We start from the raw sequence: 18,089 nt of genomic DNA, 5'->3' as shown, positions 1-18,089 counted from the left end.
ATGCACTCATAAACGTCTTATGAACACTATTTCCAAAGAGGAAACGGTTATTGCAAGCATGTGACTTAAAACAAGGCCAACAGCCTTTAAGCATTCTCAGACAGACGTGTAAAGAAGATTAAACAAGGAAAATACACAACAAAACAAATAACAAATATCCTCAAGGCATCTGTGAATGCCAAAGACAGGTCAAGCTGGTAAGTGGCTAGTTCAAACAACAACTTTCAAAGTTAAACAAACAACCCAAAGGGCTACCTTATGGCTTTCAAACAGCAGTACAAAGTTTCAGCCACGCCATCACGCTTACAGCAGATTATTGTTTAATGAACTTTGGAAACTCAATAAAATATCTATTACTAGTTGTGGGCATTTTAATAGACTACACAGCGAGTGCACAGAGACAAGTGGATGTCTGTGGTGAAATATCTACTCTACTTTAAAATATGCTTTTATAGTTGTGAGTGGACTGTTTTTGCAAAGGGCCCTTCTCCCACACATAAATCATACTGTAGCAGCTGGAATTACAGTGCAGTGTATCTGAATTTACTAATGATACTGAAGTGCAAATTTGAGCCACTTTACTTGAGTATTTCTATTTTCAGCTACCTTATATTTCTACTCCACCACATCTCAGGGGCACATATTGTACTTTTTACTCCCCTACATCAGTCAGTAGTCACTTTATTATAACAATGAGGGTTTATTTGTCCCCAGGGGAAAATTGACAAGCTATCCATTAGTATGGATATGTAAATTAACATATTTTATTTTATAGAATTAATTATAACCCAGTAATATGAAATATATTATTCTGAAATCCTTTGTACTTTAAGTATATTTTGATACTAACATTTTTATGTTGAAGTAACATTAACAATACAGGATCTTCTCTTGTAACTGTGCATTTGTAGTGTAGTATTGCCACTTTTATTTATAGGGGTTTCCTCCACCACTGCTGAATTGTTCCCATGTAAACAAGAGCAGACCTGACCTGGTTGACAGAGACGAGCGACCATCTACGGAAAGTTTACGGTTACGTAACATCTCGGATCTACGGCGGCCTGTGTGGGTCACGGAAATACATATTTGGTGTGTGCTCAAAGACGCTGGACGCTGATTGGTGCAGCTGGCCGTCAGACCCCGCCCACGGGCCGTTGATTACCTTTTCCTCTTCCGCCGCCGGGCTCCAGTAGTCCTCCGCCCATCAACCGACAGAGAAGACCTAATCTAACCGACGCTCGTCCCTCCATCTAGCCATATGGCAAAAACAGCCCCCTTTCTTTCTTATATCGCTGTGCCCACTACTCTTTAAAAATTCCGCCGAAAAAGAGAAGACGATTTTCCAAAACATCCTGGCCGTTATCTCACGTAAGTACAGCGAAACACTTCGGTTGAGTTCCTCGGTTCCAGCAGGCGGACGTAACATGGCGGGCTGGTCGTTCTGCCTTCTTAGCGCACATGACAGACCGATTCATTGAATTCTGTGTTTAAGCGATGTTTTCGTGGTTAAATTTAACTATAACAGCACACCTTTATGCGATTTAAGCACTCCAGTCTGGCTTTTATTCTTGTGTTGTGTCTATGTTGAGGTTTGTTTGGGGGTTATTGAGCGTCTTCCTTCGACGTGTGGTAGGCAGCCAGCTTAATGTTAGCTGCTCTCTCTCTCATTGCCAGGAGTCTCTCAGTAGTGCGTTTCCTCTCTTGTGTTTCCTGTGTTAAATTCAGCCCTACTTTTACGTGTAAAATATAACCGTTAATCACATTTGTGTTGTACGGCGTTTCATGTTTTGTTTTGGTTACGCATTGTCATAATAAAACTCATTTGTGAAGTTGTGACTCTACTTGCGCTGTGCTTGATTTAGACAATAATCGCCTAATGTAGACTAATAGAGTTTATAAATAGCCCGATGAGATAATGATTAAGGCAGCAATAATATACTGGGTGATAATTGGGTTAGAATAAACAAGCCACGTAAACGGGTACGAGAGTTGCTTAACATATCGATTTTGTTGGTGAAATTTTGACCACAGTGACAACAAATGTGAATCCATAGATTAGAGTGGTAAACTTTCTAAGAGTCTTAACGACTGCCCTACGACAAGACATTTCATGTGATTTAACTTGTGGTGGACAGTGACCTTTCAGTGTGTTTATATCTAATGTTATGTGTGTTTATCCCCCAGGGCTCCCCTGTCTCTGCACAGGTGTATGAGCGCTACCCAGAGGGCCTAGGGGCGGCTCTTTACCGGGAGCACTTTGACTTCAACGCTGAGCCACCTTGGGATCCTAGCTGATAGCGGGACAAGTCCATCTCCTGACTTGTCCATGTGAGTGGCTCAATGACTCTTGTACACACAAACACACACACACACTTGTATCAAAGTCCAGGATCATTGTGTTAGGAAGGATCTGGCATACATACAAACCATGGTGTGATTAAACACAGTTGTATTGGAAGAATATTAGGTTTTATTTTTCTTTTTGGAATAAATTAAGACTTCTTGGATTTATAAAGCATGTGTAGAAGGCTATTTGTGTCCACAGACTTTATATATGTTTAGCTGCTGATTTTAAACAGTGGAAACTCATTTGGGTAGAAGTTCAACAGCTCTGTGCTTGAGTCTTTCATTTGCTTGGTTAAATTGCTGTGGGGGGGAAAAAAGCTTATTGTGGTGATATTAATAGTCATGTGTTTTGTTTTTTTCCCTCTTCCTCTTTTTCCAGTTTGTTGCATACCGGCAGGACCCCATTGGCTCAGTCGTGACCCCCTGACTTGCTTATCTGTTCTTTATGATTGTCGGCTTAGCGGAATACGGTTGAGATGAAAGGACTTGCTGACAAACCAAGCTACATCATTGAACTCCTGGAGGGAGGAGTGACCCTTGAAGATGTCATTGACGGACACATCTGTGAGCAGGCTCTGGTAAGTTCACGTTGCAGAGCTTTTAAGAGACTCAGGTTGCAGTTGAAGAAAATCCCAAGATCCTTCAAATTGCCTTCACGACACTGTCATTGGCACATGTGGTTTGGGCAGTTGCTTTGTATACTCAGTGCAACCTCCACTTCCTCTTGTGTTCCCAGGTGGAGAAGAGTGCGTTTGTGGCGGGTGACCTCGGCGCCCTGATGCGGCAGCATGTGTGCTGGCAGAGCGTCGTGCCACAGCTGCAGCCCTACTACCCAGTCAAGTGCAACAGCAGCCCTGCAGTCATCGAGATGCTGGCCTCCTTGGGCCTTGGCTTTGTTTGCGCCAACAAGGTAAGCTTTAACTTCACAAAATCACATTCACGTAGCTTTTGACGTATTTTTTTTTAAAGTGTCCAGTGCTTCATCCTCTTATGAAAGCACTTGACAATTTGGGGCAATTACATTACAGGCACTCAATTGATTACTATCCAGCTGATGACTGTTATCCTTTCCACTTATGCAACACACAACACACGTGGTTCAATTTTGATTGTTTTTATGGGACTTTTAGACTTTGTTGCATTAATTTCTGTAACGTGTTTGTCCTCTCTCCCCCAGACTGAAGTGAACCTGGTGCTGGAGCACGGCGTGCCACCAGAAAACATTATTCTTTCTGGTGTTTGCAAGCAGCTGGCACACATCAAGCATGCTGCCAAGAACAACATCCAGCATCTTGTGTGTGAAAATGAGGCAGAGTTGTCCAAGATCTCCCGCCTGCACCCCAATGCAAAGTAAGGGATCAGATTATGCAGCAAAACTTTTTGTTTCATTCCTTTTAATCGTCAGGCTCCTCTGTAAAACTGAATACTGGGTGAGTGTAATTACTGTTTTGATAGACGAGTAAATATTTTTTCCCTTGGCCTGAAAATGTGGGAATTCTTTCAATGTCAAAAACTTTCATCCATGTTTTGATCCCTGGTTGATGTTTCTTTGTTTGTTCCTTCTTAGGTTGCTGCTGCAGTTGACTACTGAGGCCCATGCGGCTGAGACTAGCATGGCGTTTGGCTTCTCTCTGAAGAGCAGCCGGCACCTGCTGGAAGCAGCCAAGGAGCAGGGAGTTCAGGTGGTGGGGGTGAGCTTCCACATTCCCAGCTCCTGCCAAGACCTGCAACAGGCCTACACCCATGCGCTGTCAGATGCCCGCTGTGTGTTTGACATGGGGGTGAGTAGTGTCTGGAAAATATCTTAAGTTACGAAATGATTAATCAGTGGGAATTTAATACATATAAACTCAACTCAAGATTGTTTTACGATATCCTCAGCAACTTTATTTGTCATTGACGGTAATGACTTGTTTCTGTTCAGGTGGATCTGGGCTTTAACATGAACATCCTGGACATTGGTGGTGGATTTACCGGCTCAGAGTTTCAGCTCAAACAGGTAAGAGTTAACCAGCTGTGACACGATTGGGTATGTTTTAATCAGACTTTGGATGTGGAACTTGTCCCCAGTTGGCCTCGTTCTTGTTACACTTCAAAGTTTTCAGAAAGCAAAATCACAAATGGTGGTGTCATGTTCTGCAGACACTTTGCTTAAGATATGAAACTTAACTAAAGAACACACAGGGGAAAATTCAGAACTTCTCCAAATTGAAGTCCTCAACAGTGATGATACTCTGTCATCTATATGCAACTCCAATATCACATAAGTAGCCTCTCACTAACAGCATGCGTGAAGTACTATATTTCAGCTGTTAAATCCTAATGTTTAAAACTTAAACAGTTCTAAGCTTTTAATGTTTAAAACTGTTTTAAAAGTTTTTGCATGTTCGTTGTTATGTGGAAAAACCCACTGAAGGCATTTTTGCTGTAACTCTGTGTGTGCAGGTTGAGTCTGCAGTCAGGCCGCTGCTCGGTGCTTACTTCAGCCCACTGTCTGGCGTGCAAGTGTTGGCCCAGCCGGGCAGCTTCTACGTGGCCTCAGCTTTCAGCCTGGCTGTCAACGTGATCGGCAAAAAGGTGGTGACCCGCCACTGGGACAGCCTCCCTCAGGGTGAGTTACTTCACTCTCTCAGAGGTTCCGTTTGTCCCCTGCAGTCTAGTTAAGTCCTGACTGTAATGCCTTTATCTGACTGTGGATAAATGCTGTGTATGCAGTCATAGAAAAGACAGAATGTTTTATTTCATATTTGTTTTGTCAAGTTTTTTTTCTTTCTTTTTACACTTGGGTGTTTCATAATTATAACAAAACTATCTCAGGCCAAGTCCCTCTCCGAGTCCTCAGTTTGTAAATAATACAGTATGTTCTATATTTCTGATATGGTTACCCACTGTATTTACACAGGTGAGAACAATGAAGATACTGAGTTCCTGTACTACATGAATGAGGGTGTTTATGGTCCATTCAGCCGCAAGCTGCTGGGAATCTCCATCACTGCCCCGTCAGTGCACAAGGTTAGTAGGCCTCCACCCAGGAGACTCAACCCCATTCAAGATCGACGCATCCGATAGCAGCTCCAGTTGAATAGGAAAAAAGGGTCATGCGTTATGAGTATTTAGGGAAGCAGGAATTGGTTTAGATTGTGAATTGTCCCATTTATAGCACCCTACATTGGTTTTTGGGTCCTTCCTACAAAGCGCACGTATTTAAACATAAATTGTTCTTTCAAGGTGTGACATTAGTTAATAAGGTCAATGGCAGTCCACTACCCACCTGTACTTCCCACCAGATCTGACTAGTAATGACAGTTCATGATGAATTTCCTCTTCTTTGCCCTGTTTACAATCATAAAATAACTATAAATGAACTCCACAACATGAAGTCAAACTGGAACTGTAGTTAAATAGTAATTTGATTAAGTAGGTCAGGGTAATACAAACAGACAAAGATGGACAGTGATGTAGAAATTGTGTTCTGTGTTGTAATTCGTTTCATAAATGCGACTAACATCTTTTAGCCGTCATAGGAATACAGTTTGCAAATGGTGATCCATCAGTTACTTTTATTGGTATTTTTACTGCATTTAAGTTATTAGTTTAGTTTTGATGACACTCTCTCCTCTCTTCAGCATGTGCTGTGTGCTGAGGAGGCGGTGTATCCCAGCAGCCTGTGGGGCCCATCACTGGACCAGCTGGACCGTGTGGTGGAGCGCTGCCTGCTGCCTGAGCTCAGCGTGGGAGACTGGCTTCTCTTCTCCAACATGGGAGCATGCGGCCTGGAGGAGTTCAGCTCCTCCCAGCTGCCCATCTACTACACTGTCTCCACCTCTGACTGGTGAGTGTGAGGGGCAATTCGCATGCAATACAAAGTAATAAGACCATGAAGTGTTTCGGGAGACCTGATTCTGACGCTTCGTGTCACCCACAGGTACGAAATGCAGGAGGCCGGCGTGGTGCTGGACAGTGCCATGAAGAACTTCTCCATGGTGCAGTACAGCGCGTAACTACCCTCTGCCCCTGTCCCATATTGTATTGCACAGATCCTCCATAGCCTCTGCTCTCACCATGTGAGAGGGGGGGGTCGGCGAGGTATTTGGGACACGGGGCAAAATGTGGTCAACATTCCAGCCACCTTTTTGGAAATGCAGTGTCCTATTGTTTCTTCAAGGAATTTGACTTTTTTTTATCTCCGGAAATTAGAAACAATTGGTCGTTGATACCACAATTGTCTAAAATTTTATCTAGAAGATAGAAAAGATCCTCCCTCTGATGTCTCTGAAATCTGTCAGCTAAAAGAACTCCAGCCCAAGCTCAAATGACATTATGCAACAAAATGGACGACTCTGTGGAGATGGGACCCCCCCAACACATTTGGGGCGGTTTGTTTCCTAAATCAAATCCAGTTTACAAAATGTACAATTGATTTAAATCATGTCCTCTATTGATTACCTGTTGACAGTCGTGTAAATCCTGTGTCTGTTCAACATCAGTACATTTTGTCTGTAGATGATTTTTGAAGTGTTTAGAAGAATTAATGCCTCATGTGGATTCTGTACTTCAGACCCCTCACTTTGCATAGTTTAAATGAAATTATGACAATGATGTAACCTCTTTCTTTGTTGCAGTTCACCTCAATGCATTTTTATTTATTGGATTCAGATATTACTGGGGCATATTCAAAGCTCCATCTTTAAGTGTGTTTTGCCCAGGTATTATGCTGTGGCCCATCTAACAGTGTTTTCCTGATAAGATGTTGATGTGTTTTTTAACGCTACATGGATTAAGTGTGCTGTGATTGCCATTTGTGACCTCAGTGGTTTCCCCTATACTCAAAGGCATGATACACCCTAATGCACTCCTTGCCTCTAATACAGAGAGAGGTTAATGTGGTTTCAAATGCACAAAATCTTTTTGTAGGTTAAAGAAATGCTGTGACATTTAACAATGCAGCCCTGATTTTTCAGATCTTTATATTATTAGTGTCTCTTGCCAAGGGATTGGTCCTTGTCCCCCCCCAGGATCTGAAAAACCAGCAAAGGAGCCATTTATGAAGAGTGCTCAAACATCAGTGATCTGTATGTGGCGGATGTGGACTTGGGTGTCTAGATCACTCAAGTGAAAGACATCCTAGTTGTACACAGACCTCTCTGAGGCAGTGTGAATGACAAATAACATGCCAGACGTTTCCTCATGCCTCTAAAGTAATGGGGGATCAAAATGCACAGTCTCATGTACAGCTAAATCTCTCCTGTCTAATAATAATATTAAAGGTGATCTGACTTAACTGCAGTTTTAAAAGAATCCTGCCCTCGTGTGTTACAAATGACTAATGTATTAATTACTTGCTTGTCTAAGGCACTAATGGACCATAGCCTGTTTTTGACTGTAAATTGTGCTTGTTAAAGTAATGAAAGTGATTAATTTAATACATTTCTGACTGAAATCATCTATCTTGAGTATGAGTGATCTTTGGAGCACTTTATGTTCTTACACGCGTTCTTGATAAAAAATCTTCACTGTAGGCCAACATAACTCAGAAACATATGTTTCTGATCTGCTGTGTGTTCTGGTCGCACAGTAGTTAAAATGTCCTGGAAACAATCTGTAATCCAGATTTAGGGCTGCTTGGACTCACTCTTTTGCAGACATGAATGAGATCCTGCTTCCTGCTGTAACCAGTAAAAGTTGGAGATGGTTCAAGCAATCTTACTTAAACACTGTTTGGTCATTAAAATGAGGTAATATTTCTGTATCTCCTTTATCTAGACACAGCTGCATCATTTCATTAAGTTAAAAACTCAAGCTAAACATTTTCGTACTGATGGCTCATGCTGGTATTAATTTTGTTACAACAGGGAAGTATCCTGTTCCGTTGTTGATGGATGAGCAGTTCTTTGGCTATTAATTCAACTGTCCTTTATACTAGCCTAATATACTAGAGGAGTATATTAATGTGATTTTTATGATTGTATCCATTGAGAAAATGAAACCCAATCAGTTTAGATGTATATTATGACATGACAGAGCACTGCAGCATCATCTTTGGCCAGAAAAGGGCATTTAATCAATGAATCCTGCTGTTGTGTTGTAATGAAAACTGGCATGGGCTTCGACGACACACATTATATATGCGAAACACTTAAATTACAGTCTACTTATTATAGAGTACAGCATCTACAGTATGTCCTCCACACCCTCTTAACACTATATTACAGCATCTATCTGGTCGCAAAGCACTTTTCAGTTCAACTAGACATCTTTAAATTCAGTTATTAAAAGGTTTTAGCAGTGAAAATTCAGATAAGGTTGTCAGGGTGGCCTATTAGCTGCGGGGTAAAAGGGTACATTTGGGACATTACATTACTGGATGGAAATGACCTTACATGACCTGTCAGGGTGTTCCTGAACATGATACACTGACACTCCCAATAAGGTCCTTGCCTGATACAACAAGTTTAATTTCAAGCCATTGATTTCCTATGGAGAAATTTGCTTCAAAATAGATTACAGCCTCTGACGCGCTTCCTTGGTGTTGTATGTGAGAGAGGGAATACCAGCTAAAGGGCTCTAAGAGGAGCCATTGTAGCTCCAATTAAGTGTGTCATGTTTAAGTGTATGTTATCGGTATTGAGTCTGATAATGGATTAGACAAATAGATCAGTGGAGCATTCACATGCTTTGATTTGCCGCTCAGTGCATGTCACCATGGTCAGAAAAGTGAGTTATCGAGTGTATTTAGAAGAAATGGTCATGGTTTATTTGATAGTGGTGGCGATGATAATAATAACATGGCAGGCAACTGGTGAGACTTTCGGGAACAAAGCACGTACTCCGGTGCACATAACTTGACACTGCAGAGCAGCATAGAAACAAATAGACTCTGTGAATACAAGGTTATAATATAGAGGTGATGGATTTTAAAAGACATGACTGAAGTGTAACTCTCTGGATTCACAGCCTGATGTTTGGTATGATCGAGCAAAGCATGAATGAACTCTTGGTGGTTGATTCTGATTGGTGGCTCACTGATTGGTTTCATTTAATAAAGCTTTGGGATGTGACTGCTCTGACTTTACTAGAAATGCGGCAGCGCAATCAGCTGCAGTGCAGCCGTCATGGATGCTGACACTTCACTCTGTCTCTTATGAAGTTCATCTTAAATGACCATTGTTTTGCACTGCCTGACCACCGGACAGAATGGTAAATGTGATCCTCATAGTCAAATTTTAAATTTGGTTGTTAAAAAACTTTCCCAGTGGTCTGGTAAACATTGGCACATGAGGAATGGCAAGTAACATATGTGAGGGAATAATGGACAATTATGGTGAGGAGGAAGGATTATATTACAGCCCGTGGTACCGTGTAACAATAGCTAATATAATGCATTGGGGGTCAAAAATGCTGTGGTAGATTGGTGACGCAAAACAATTGCACATCAAAAGTCCTCAACGAAGTAACATCGTAACATCACATGATCACTATCACGAATTGTTAATTTGTGTTCAAACAGGCTGACCTTTCTTTGTAAAGGCTAACTGATAGGCTGTAAGTTTTGCTCAACTTGTGCGGAAGTGAACATGTTCACAAGATGGAAGGTGGAAAAGCTGAACGTAACGATTGTTAATGTGATTCGAATCAACTTTTACAATTAGCACTAATTACAAAAATCTAAAATAAAGTTTCGCCATTATGAATCCCTGTACGCTGGTCGCTAGCCATTTTGTTTTTTTCTGTTATCATTGAACATGCTGGAAAGTCATGACACTTTATGCTAAGCTAGCTAAAATAAGTCTAACCTATCAGTTTCACTTCCTCTCCAATCAAAATGGTGCTTCAGTTTAACTGGCTAAAAAAAGTAGCATGATATGACGTCACACCACAGGGACCGCCCATTTAGCTCATTTTCTCGACAGCTCATTGGTTAGCCTTAGTCATGTACCACATGACTGCCAGTGGGGGTCTGGGTAGCCACGCCCCCCTGACCTAGCTATCTGATGTAGAATTCTAATTAACAAGTAAGTTATTACATGAAATCTAAACACAACTGTGAAGCTGATCACCTGAACACTGGGGAACAACGACGGAGAGTCTTGGTGAGAGAATAAAAAGTTTGTCAGTTTTTAAGCTAAGAGGCCTCCCATTGGTCAGTTTGTACAATATGCAAATGAGGACAGCTACGTAAGATCCTGAACTTGAGCGCCATTTTTTCCTCAATAGGGGAAGAAAGGGACAAAAGCAGCACCAGAAATAACTTATCTCTGGAGGGGGTTCGCAAACATCACCTTTCACATTTGGCTACACTCTTCCTACCGCGGTGTGTGCGGACAGAGGATGCTGCTCGGATGAGTATCTGTACGCAGCCCGCGGGAGCAGACGCAGCTTGCCGACACACACACAGTTGAGGGCCGGTGGAAGTGGAGAGCGTTAGCCCTGTCGGAGGCGGCACAGCGACAACTTACGTAAACCTACACTGAAAATAAGACGAGGTAAATATCCGAGAGGACGCTGCTTGCATCCTCAAGTAGGAAGAAGCGGCACGGCCGGCTTACTGACCCGGCTTGTCACTGTCAGCGTGCTAGCAGGGCTTTTTAATGACTCCAGTGTGTGTAGCACTCACTCACACAGACACACACGCACACAGACAGACAGCAGCAGGGCTAGCATGGCTGTGTGAGGGACATGTTTAGTTTGGGGGGGATCTGGATCAAAATGCACACTTTAAACTCACCGAGTTTGTTCTCACCCAATAGTTAATGGCCACCGTTAGTAATCATGTATAATTCATACAGAGGCTTACACTGTAGTGAGATCAGCTGTTGCACAGTGAATGTTATGGGCTTTATTTATGTGAACACTGTGCTTAGCAGGCATACTATCCATGTACAGTCATGCTGTTTCATTCTAATAGTTATATGATTACTCAATTGATATTATTATTATATTAGTCATTTTATAGCAAAATATCCAGACAGTGTTATCTGTAGTTTACTATGTTACTACATCATTTATATTGCAGTATGTTAATAATTCAGTCTGTTTGCAAGTTTATGTTAGCAAAACAATAGGTGCTCAATATCTTGATTTCCTAACGGAATTAGATGATAGGCTTATCTAAATGGCTTGTCCGCATACATGCTGGACATATTGACATGCTGACCACAAATAATTGCATTGATTTGTCTCCCATCACCAAACAGCTGTATTTGGGGCAGCAGTGAAAAGTGGAAACTGGGAAGTGTGTCACCACCGCGATATACATTTTAATTTTTTTTATTCAAAACACATGAAACTCAAAAAACATGATAACAGACAAACATAAAAACACCCTCAAGGAAAAATAAGCCAATAAAAATAAATTACTCACACATTACAATCACACACATACATGCATATCAAGTTATCATATGCATACTCATCTCAGTATTCTTAATATATTTATATGTGTGTGTGTGTGTGTGTGTGTGTGTGTGTGTGTGTGTGTGTGTGTGTGTGTATGTACACACACACACACACATGAAAACACTCACATATATTATGCACTCTAAATACACAGAATAATTGATTCAGCATGATGATATTCCCTCATGGTGTCTGTGTTACAGCTCCTTAACATCTTGTTTTCTTTTACAAGGCTTGTGGGGAATAATGTATCAGGTCCCGGTTGGAAATATTGAGAAGATCCGTAAGGCACGCAAGGCTGTGAAAAGCATCCTAAGTGAGATCGGCCTGGAAGACTGCCAGAAATTGCTGAAGGTTTGTCTTAATCTTGAAAAATAATTGCGTTTTCCGTTAAGACGTGTGCCTGGTCCTATGCTAGTAGGTCGCTGTATTTGATACTTCACACGAGATAGGTTAGCTACAAATAGCCCAGCTAATAAGCCAGTTTGTTTTATTTGTTTATTGTGCAGTAGCATTTTGCTGTATATACTTAGACTCGTTATGATGATTTATGTATATCGTCTGTGGCCTAAAGTTTCTAGTCTGTGCTTACAGATCCAGTGCTAATAGCCCAACGGTCGTTGCACTAAAAGCAGATTAGAGTTTAAGAATAACAACCATAACAGGAATTGTAGTATCTGAAACATGGGTCAAGAGTTAGAGCTACCATCTGCTACCCAATCTTGTGATTCTGGAGAAATGCGTTTTATTTATGTCATTTACATACAAAGCAAGTTAGGTATCATTGACTTATCAAACTTGATGTAATAGATGCTTACTGCTCATTAACAGTGACGACATCAGTCATGTTTCAGCACTGTTGATTTTTAATGCAATCATCACAACACAAGGCATGTCGACGGCCTCCCAGTTAAAAATTAATATAAATCAATTTATGGTCGACAGTGTTTGTTAAAGTTGGGTTACAAACATTTGAATACTGCCATCATAAAGCATTACAATCAGATTTGAATGTGATATGATGATGGTCGTGTTGCCATTGAGAGATTTTTTTTTTCTTTGGTTGTTATGGTAACAAGTGGGGTTGGACGATAATGATGTCATGTACACTATCAGAGATTTTCTGTGGCATTGAGCTGATGTGCATAATGTAGCAAATCAAGAACAGGACTGTTTAATGGCCGTGTTTGATTCTCAGGATTTCTTCCACCAAAAAGATTACCCGTGACTAGTCACACATATTCTTATATTTTGATACTGATGTGTGTGTATATTATATACTGTGTACATATATATGTGTATATATATATTAGTCTAATCTACATCCATAGCAACAAGTTAGGAAACAGATGCTCTTTTAACCACAGCAGTGCTTGGTTTGTTTTGACAAAACTGCAGAGATTTTACACTTGATTCTTGTCAGTAGCATTAAAACTCTAAGGGTGATAGATGGCAGCATTATACAAACACACCACACTAGGGACGGGAATTGATGTGATTTTATTGATACCAGCAACTAATTTATTGGCGTATCTATTGAGTCTGAACACAGTCAGTCATCATCTAAAATAGATGAAATGAGAATATTTGTACAACATTCGTTTTCATTTAGATTTTAGTAAAAATTCACAATGCAGATGTTATTCTATCAGGCTATTTACCCTCAATAAGAACTTGACTTCAACGTCATTGCTTTGTAATGCCCGACTGTCGACATTGATTAAAGGAATCGATGGATCAGACAATTTGGAGCCGAATCCCTACTGGAACTGGCTCTCGATACCCATCCCTAAACCACACGGTACAAAGAATAGTGCAAAAATGAACATTAGTCACAAGTACTGTGTCAGCGCTGTCAACTATTTCTCAGCTACACTGGTTTTACACAGATGTGAAAATTGACTACATTCTCATCTGTTTTTCCGTTTCATTTGACTTGATTCTTCTGCATTTCAGATTGAAGCGCTTTACCTTTTGCTCCACTGTAGTTATCTGTTTTTTCAGCTTCAAATTTTATTACATAACATCTTCATGAAGACTTGTCGAAGCTGTTTTTAGAGAAGTGTCGATTCAACTTGAAGATCATGCTGTAGATGAGGTGCTGTTGAATAATATAGATAAGAGAGACTTTTGACTATTACTGTACCCTCATCGATACAAACAGGCTGGACAAAATATTAGAAACATCTCTCTGCATAATGTAATACAGTTCATCACAAGCTGCAGCCTCCAAAATGACCACACAGTTCAATCATGAAGGATTTAATTGCAGGGCTTTTTAATTATACTGCATTAATTTTAGATATGTGCTCGTTATAAACTTGCAACAGCTTGTATGATTCATTCATACTATATGATGCGTTGCTATTATTTTAAACTGTAGGCAGAATGGCCTGCCATTTTTCGCCATTTTTGCACCATCAGTATGTCATGTTTGATAGTTGTATCTGTACTTTGACGGACATGTTTTACATTGCAGCACTGTTTCAGTATACTTGTTAATATTTGTTTGTTTACTGCACAGGATCTCAATGAAAAGTCTGAGAAAAACTCGGATGAAGCAGAGACCTTTCAGGATACTGAGTGGGTTGATTTCACAGATGGATACAGCAGCAGACAACAGAAAAAGGTAAATATGACACCAAACTGCTGTTGACAACTTTTAATAATGAACACCTATCAATTAAAAAGATTATTTGCCAGTTGGAGTATTTGTTAAATGATTAGAAATGTCGCTAAATCACTTTTCTTTTTTCCTTCCTTTCAGTGGCCTTATCGGTCTCGAGCCCTGTGCTGCAGCATGTGCAAGTACTCGTCACAAAACATCTACAACTTCAGGAGCCACGTCTCTCGCTGCCATGGATATGTACAGACATTCTGTGCGCTGACGCCCTGTTCTCAGTGCCTCTTCATCGGCCACCCCAAGGTTGTCAAGAAGCACACGCTTTTCTTCCATGCCAAACACACTGCTCATATACAGCCGCCAAGGGAACCGTCTTTACCCACCCATCGTGGAAACGAGAGGTATCAGTGTCGGAGGTGTGGATTTCCAGCCTCTTCTATCTTTGTGATGAAGAAGCACATCATTCTCAAGCACCTGGAGAGTGTGGCAGAACAGTTTATTGGATACAGATTACACCTTCAAGGCACTACATCTGTAAAGGTGTACTGCTGCAAGGTGTGTAGGGTGAACACTGGGAACCTAGACCAAATGTTGCATCACATGCTGGTTGAGCCATCGCACTATTCAGTCAGCACACAAGTTCAGAGTATGATTTATGAGAACAAGTACTACATTAAATCAACGCCTAATGGGAATGGTTTGTTTGTGACATTCCCAAATATTGCCCCCAAACCACAGCAACCTCAGATGATAAACAGTAAATCTCTGGTTTTACCAAGTAATGGCCAACCTGCTGGGACTGTGCTGGCATTACAGCAATTACAAGGAACTACAAACAGTACTACTCTGATCTGTGCTCCTGGAACGAACCAAGCTTTCCTCCCACCTCAAGCGTCAGCGCTAGTGCAGCTAGCGAGTGCTGAAGCTAAGGGTTTGCTGCAGCCTGGTGCCACGATAGCCCTCCGAAGTGCTTTGCCCCAAGGATCATCTATGGTCCAGCTTCCCACAATGTCTAATGTGTCTCTGAAACAGGCACCAGTGGCTATAGCGCCTGCTTCCAGTCAGCCACAACAGACTCCACAAACGCAGCAAATTCTTCTGCCGACCGGACTACAGGCTAGTGTGGCTACTGGAACTGTATCTAAGCCTGCTGTGGTTACACAAAATGCACCAGCGAACCAAATCACCCTACAGGGTACCATGCTGACTTCACAGTCTCTGCTGAGTCACTTGATCCCGACTGGCAACAAGATGAATGGCATGCCCACGTATACGTTTGCTCCACTGCAAGTAGCAGTGCCTGTCTCTCAGACAAGTACCCCTCTCAAGGCCGTCGACCAAACGAGTAACTCCTCACCACAAACTAAGAAGTGGATTACCTGTCCCCTCTGCAATGAACTTTTCCCCTCCAATGTATTTGACATACACACAGAGGTCGCTCACCAGACAAAGTCCACAACTACCAAGTCAGAAAGTGTGGCAGCACGAGCAGCATTCTTGAAGAAAATGCCTGACAAAACTGTCAAATGTCTAACTTGCAAAATTCTACTCTCAGAAAAAAGCGTCTTCCAACACCTCCTGCATGGCCTGAATTGTTTGTACTGTTCGGCTTTGTTCTTTTCAATCAAACAGCTTGCTGAGCACGTGAAGCAGCACAATCCCACAAGCAAGGCGTACTGTGACTTTTTAAGACAGAAATACAGGGTCTACTCTAAGGGTGTGGGAGGAATCCTGTTCCCTTACTTTGATGTTCACACCACCGCACCTAAAGAGGTCCTAGGAGACACAGAGGTCAATCTAGCCCTGGTCACAAATTCCCTCGACCTGATCTTCTTTAAGTTGCAGCCCAGCAGCCAGTCAGAAATCTGCGCTGCCCCTGTGAAAATCAACAGTTCTTACTGTCCCTTCTGTGATGAAAAGTTTCAGAACGAATCCAAACATCTTCAGCACCTGAAACAAAAGCACTTTGTAGCGCCCACCATTCATGCGATCCTCAAGACAGAGGCTTTCAAGTGCATATACTGCAATGGTGTGTACACGGGAAAGGTAACCCAGCAGGCGGTGATGCTACACATTCAGCGGTGCCGGTGTTCACCAAAACAGCCACCGCCTCCCAAACCTATGCCGGCACCACAGCAGCAGCCGCCACCGCCTGCAAAACCAGCTCAGCAGCTCAGTCAGCCATCCGGACTCTACTTTCTCCAAATGCCACAAGGGCTGACTATGAAACCGACTTTAGCTCCAGCTCGTGCAGCTCCACCTGCACCCACTGCAGGGCCTTCGGAAACAGAAGCAGAGAGGGAGGCTAAGAAGAGGCTGGAGACTGCATGGATGGAGGTCATTGAGAGCAACAAGCGAGAGCGAGAAAAAAAGGCGGCCATGCGCAAGAAGTTGCGAGAGCAGGAAAAGTTGTTGCCCCCTCCGGAGCCCGTCGTTCAGAGCGACTCCACGGTGAAGCTGGTGTTGGAACCCTCGCCGGTCGAGCGCCGCTGCAACGAGGAGCGCAGAGACTTCATATCCAAATACTTCAACGTGAACCCCTACGCGACCAAATCCGAGACCGACGAGCTGTGCAGGAGGCTGTCCCTCACCAAAGCAGAGTTGGCGGCCCTCTTCAGCAAGAAGCGCAGCAAGTGCATGAAGAGTGTCAAGAGGAGCACAGCTTCCGTCCTCCTCGGCTTCAACATGATAGAACTGAGCAAAGTCAAGCACAATCTCATCATCCCGGAACCGCAGGCCGCCGATACCGCAGATCACACGGCCGATAATTCAACACAGCAGACTGAAAACAGTGAGGATGGACCAGAACCGATGGATGAAAGTGGAAATGAGAAAGTTACGGATGGGGACCGGGAGGAGCAGATGGAATGAGTTCAGAAATGTGTGAAAGTGGAACAACTTTAAAAAGAAAAAAAAAAAAAAACTGCAAATAATGCAAATCCTTAATTTAAAAATGGAATAAAACCTGGATAGTTTAATGACGGCCTTTTGTGTTAACAGTTACTAGACAAGTTCACAGTACATACAGTGTATCTCCTAACATACAAGTTACCTTTAAGTGCGGGCAGTTTATTAATGTAGCCTTCATTAATAGTGCTTCGTTTGACTCCAGTATGTCGGCAATGGTCCACATCCTAATTTGACGCTCTTTTAGAACATAATAATTAATATACAGATGTATTGTCTATGAGATGTTATGGTGTCAGGCTGATGAACTCCAACAATATTTAGTTGGTTACAATCTCTCATTCAACAAAGGCTACTGACTTCAACTCACGCACTGATTTGCTCCAGGTAGCTGCTTATTTTTGCACCAGTTATTTATGCCCATTTGTACAAAATTGCAATTCCTACATCATAGCTTGTTTGCTCATATCAAGACTACAACATAGACTTGATTTATTATATTATGCTTTCCTTTTTTATAAATGTTTTTCTTTGCTTTACGCATTTGGACCTATTTGTGTCATGTACACAGCTTTGTTATTTTTTTGGGTTTTTTTCTCATTCAGACTGATCACATAGCTCCTCCCCTCTCCATTTAAACAGTTTACAAGGAAAACGTTGCTCACAGCTCCGGCAGACCGTTCAGGTGAATGTTCATCTTGCAGTTTTTGAAGCCAAAATCGTTAGAATGTATAAAGGTTTGAGAAGTCAGGTTGCGGAGTTTATGAACACTTGGTTATTATAAATCTCTGACCATGTTGCTTGCATGAGCCTTTGT

The 18,089-nt window shown here is 41.9% G+C and overlaps 2 protein-coding genes across 2 annotated transcripts; both read left to right on the top strand.

The window, feature by feature from the left end:
* Positions 1 to 1,176: 1,176 nt before the first annotated feature.
* Positions 1,177 to 7,789, top strand: azin1b (antizyme inhibitor 1b). The gene is made up of 11 exons (XM_070846173.1): positions 1,177 to 1,368; positions 2,185 to 2,328; positions 2,726 to 2,924; positions 3,083 to 3,256; positions 3,524 to 3,696; positions 3,914 to 4,127; positions 4,271 to 4,345; positions 4,792 to 4,957; positions 5,249 to 5,358; positions 5,973 to 6,178; positions 6,272 to 7,789. Exons 3-11 carry the CDS (start codon positions 2,823 to 2,825, stop codon positions 6,345 to 6,347), a joined length of 1,296 nt encoding a protein of 431 aa, XP_070702274.1. The 5' UTR covers positions 1,177 to 1,368; positions 2,185 to 2,328; positions 2,726 to 2,822; the 3' UTR covers positions 6,348 to 7,789.
* Positions 7,790 to 10,593: 2,804 nt separating this feature from the next.
* adnp2b (ADNP homeobox 2b) lies at positions 10,594 to 17,722 on the top strand. Its single transcript, XM_070846541.1, has 4 exons — positions 10,594 to 10,829; positions 11,975 to 12,096; positions 14,267 to 14,371; positions 14,510 to 17,722. The coding sequence occupies exons 2-4, from the start codon at positions 11,989 to 11,991 to the stop codon at positions 17,234 to 17,236; spliced, it is 2,940 nt and encodes a 979-aa protein (XP_070702642.1). The 5' UTR covers positions 10,594 to 10,829; positions 11,975 to 11,988; the 3' UTR covers positions 17,237 to 17,722.
* Positions 17,723 to 18,089: the final 367 nt, after the last annotated feature.

The sequence above is a fragment of the Pempheris klunzingeri genome, chromosome 16 (assembly GCF_042242105.1).
Source record: "Pempheris klunzingeri isolate RE-2024b chromosome 16, fPemKlu1.hap1, whole genome shotgun sequence".
Classification (NCBI taxonomy): Eukaryota; Metazoa; Chordata; class Actinopteri; order Acropomatiformes; family Pempheridae; genus Pempheris; species Pempheris klunzingeri.
Note: the sequence above shows the minus strand (reverse complement) of the source record. Positions and strands in the feature narration are given on the sequence as shown.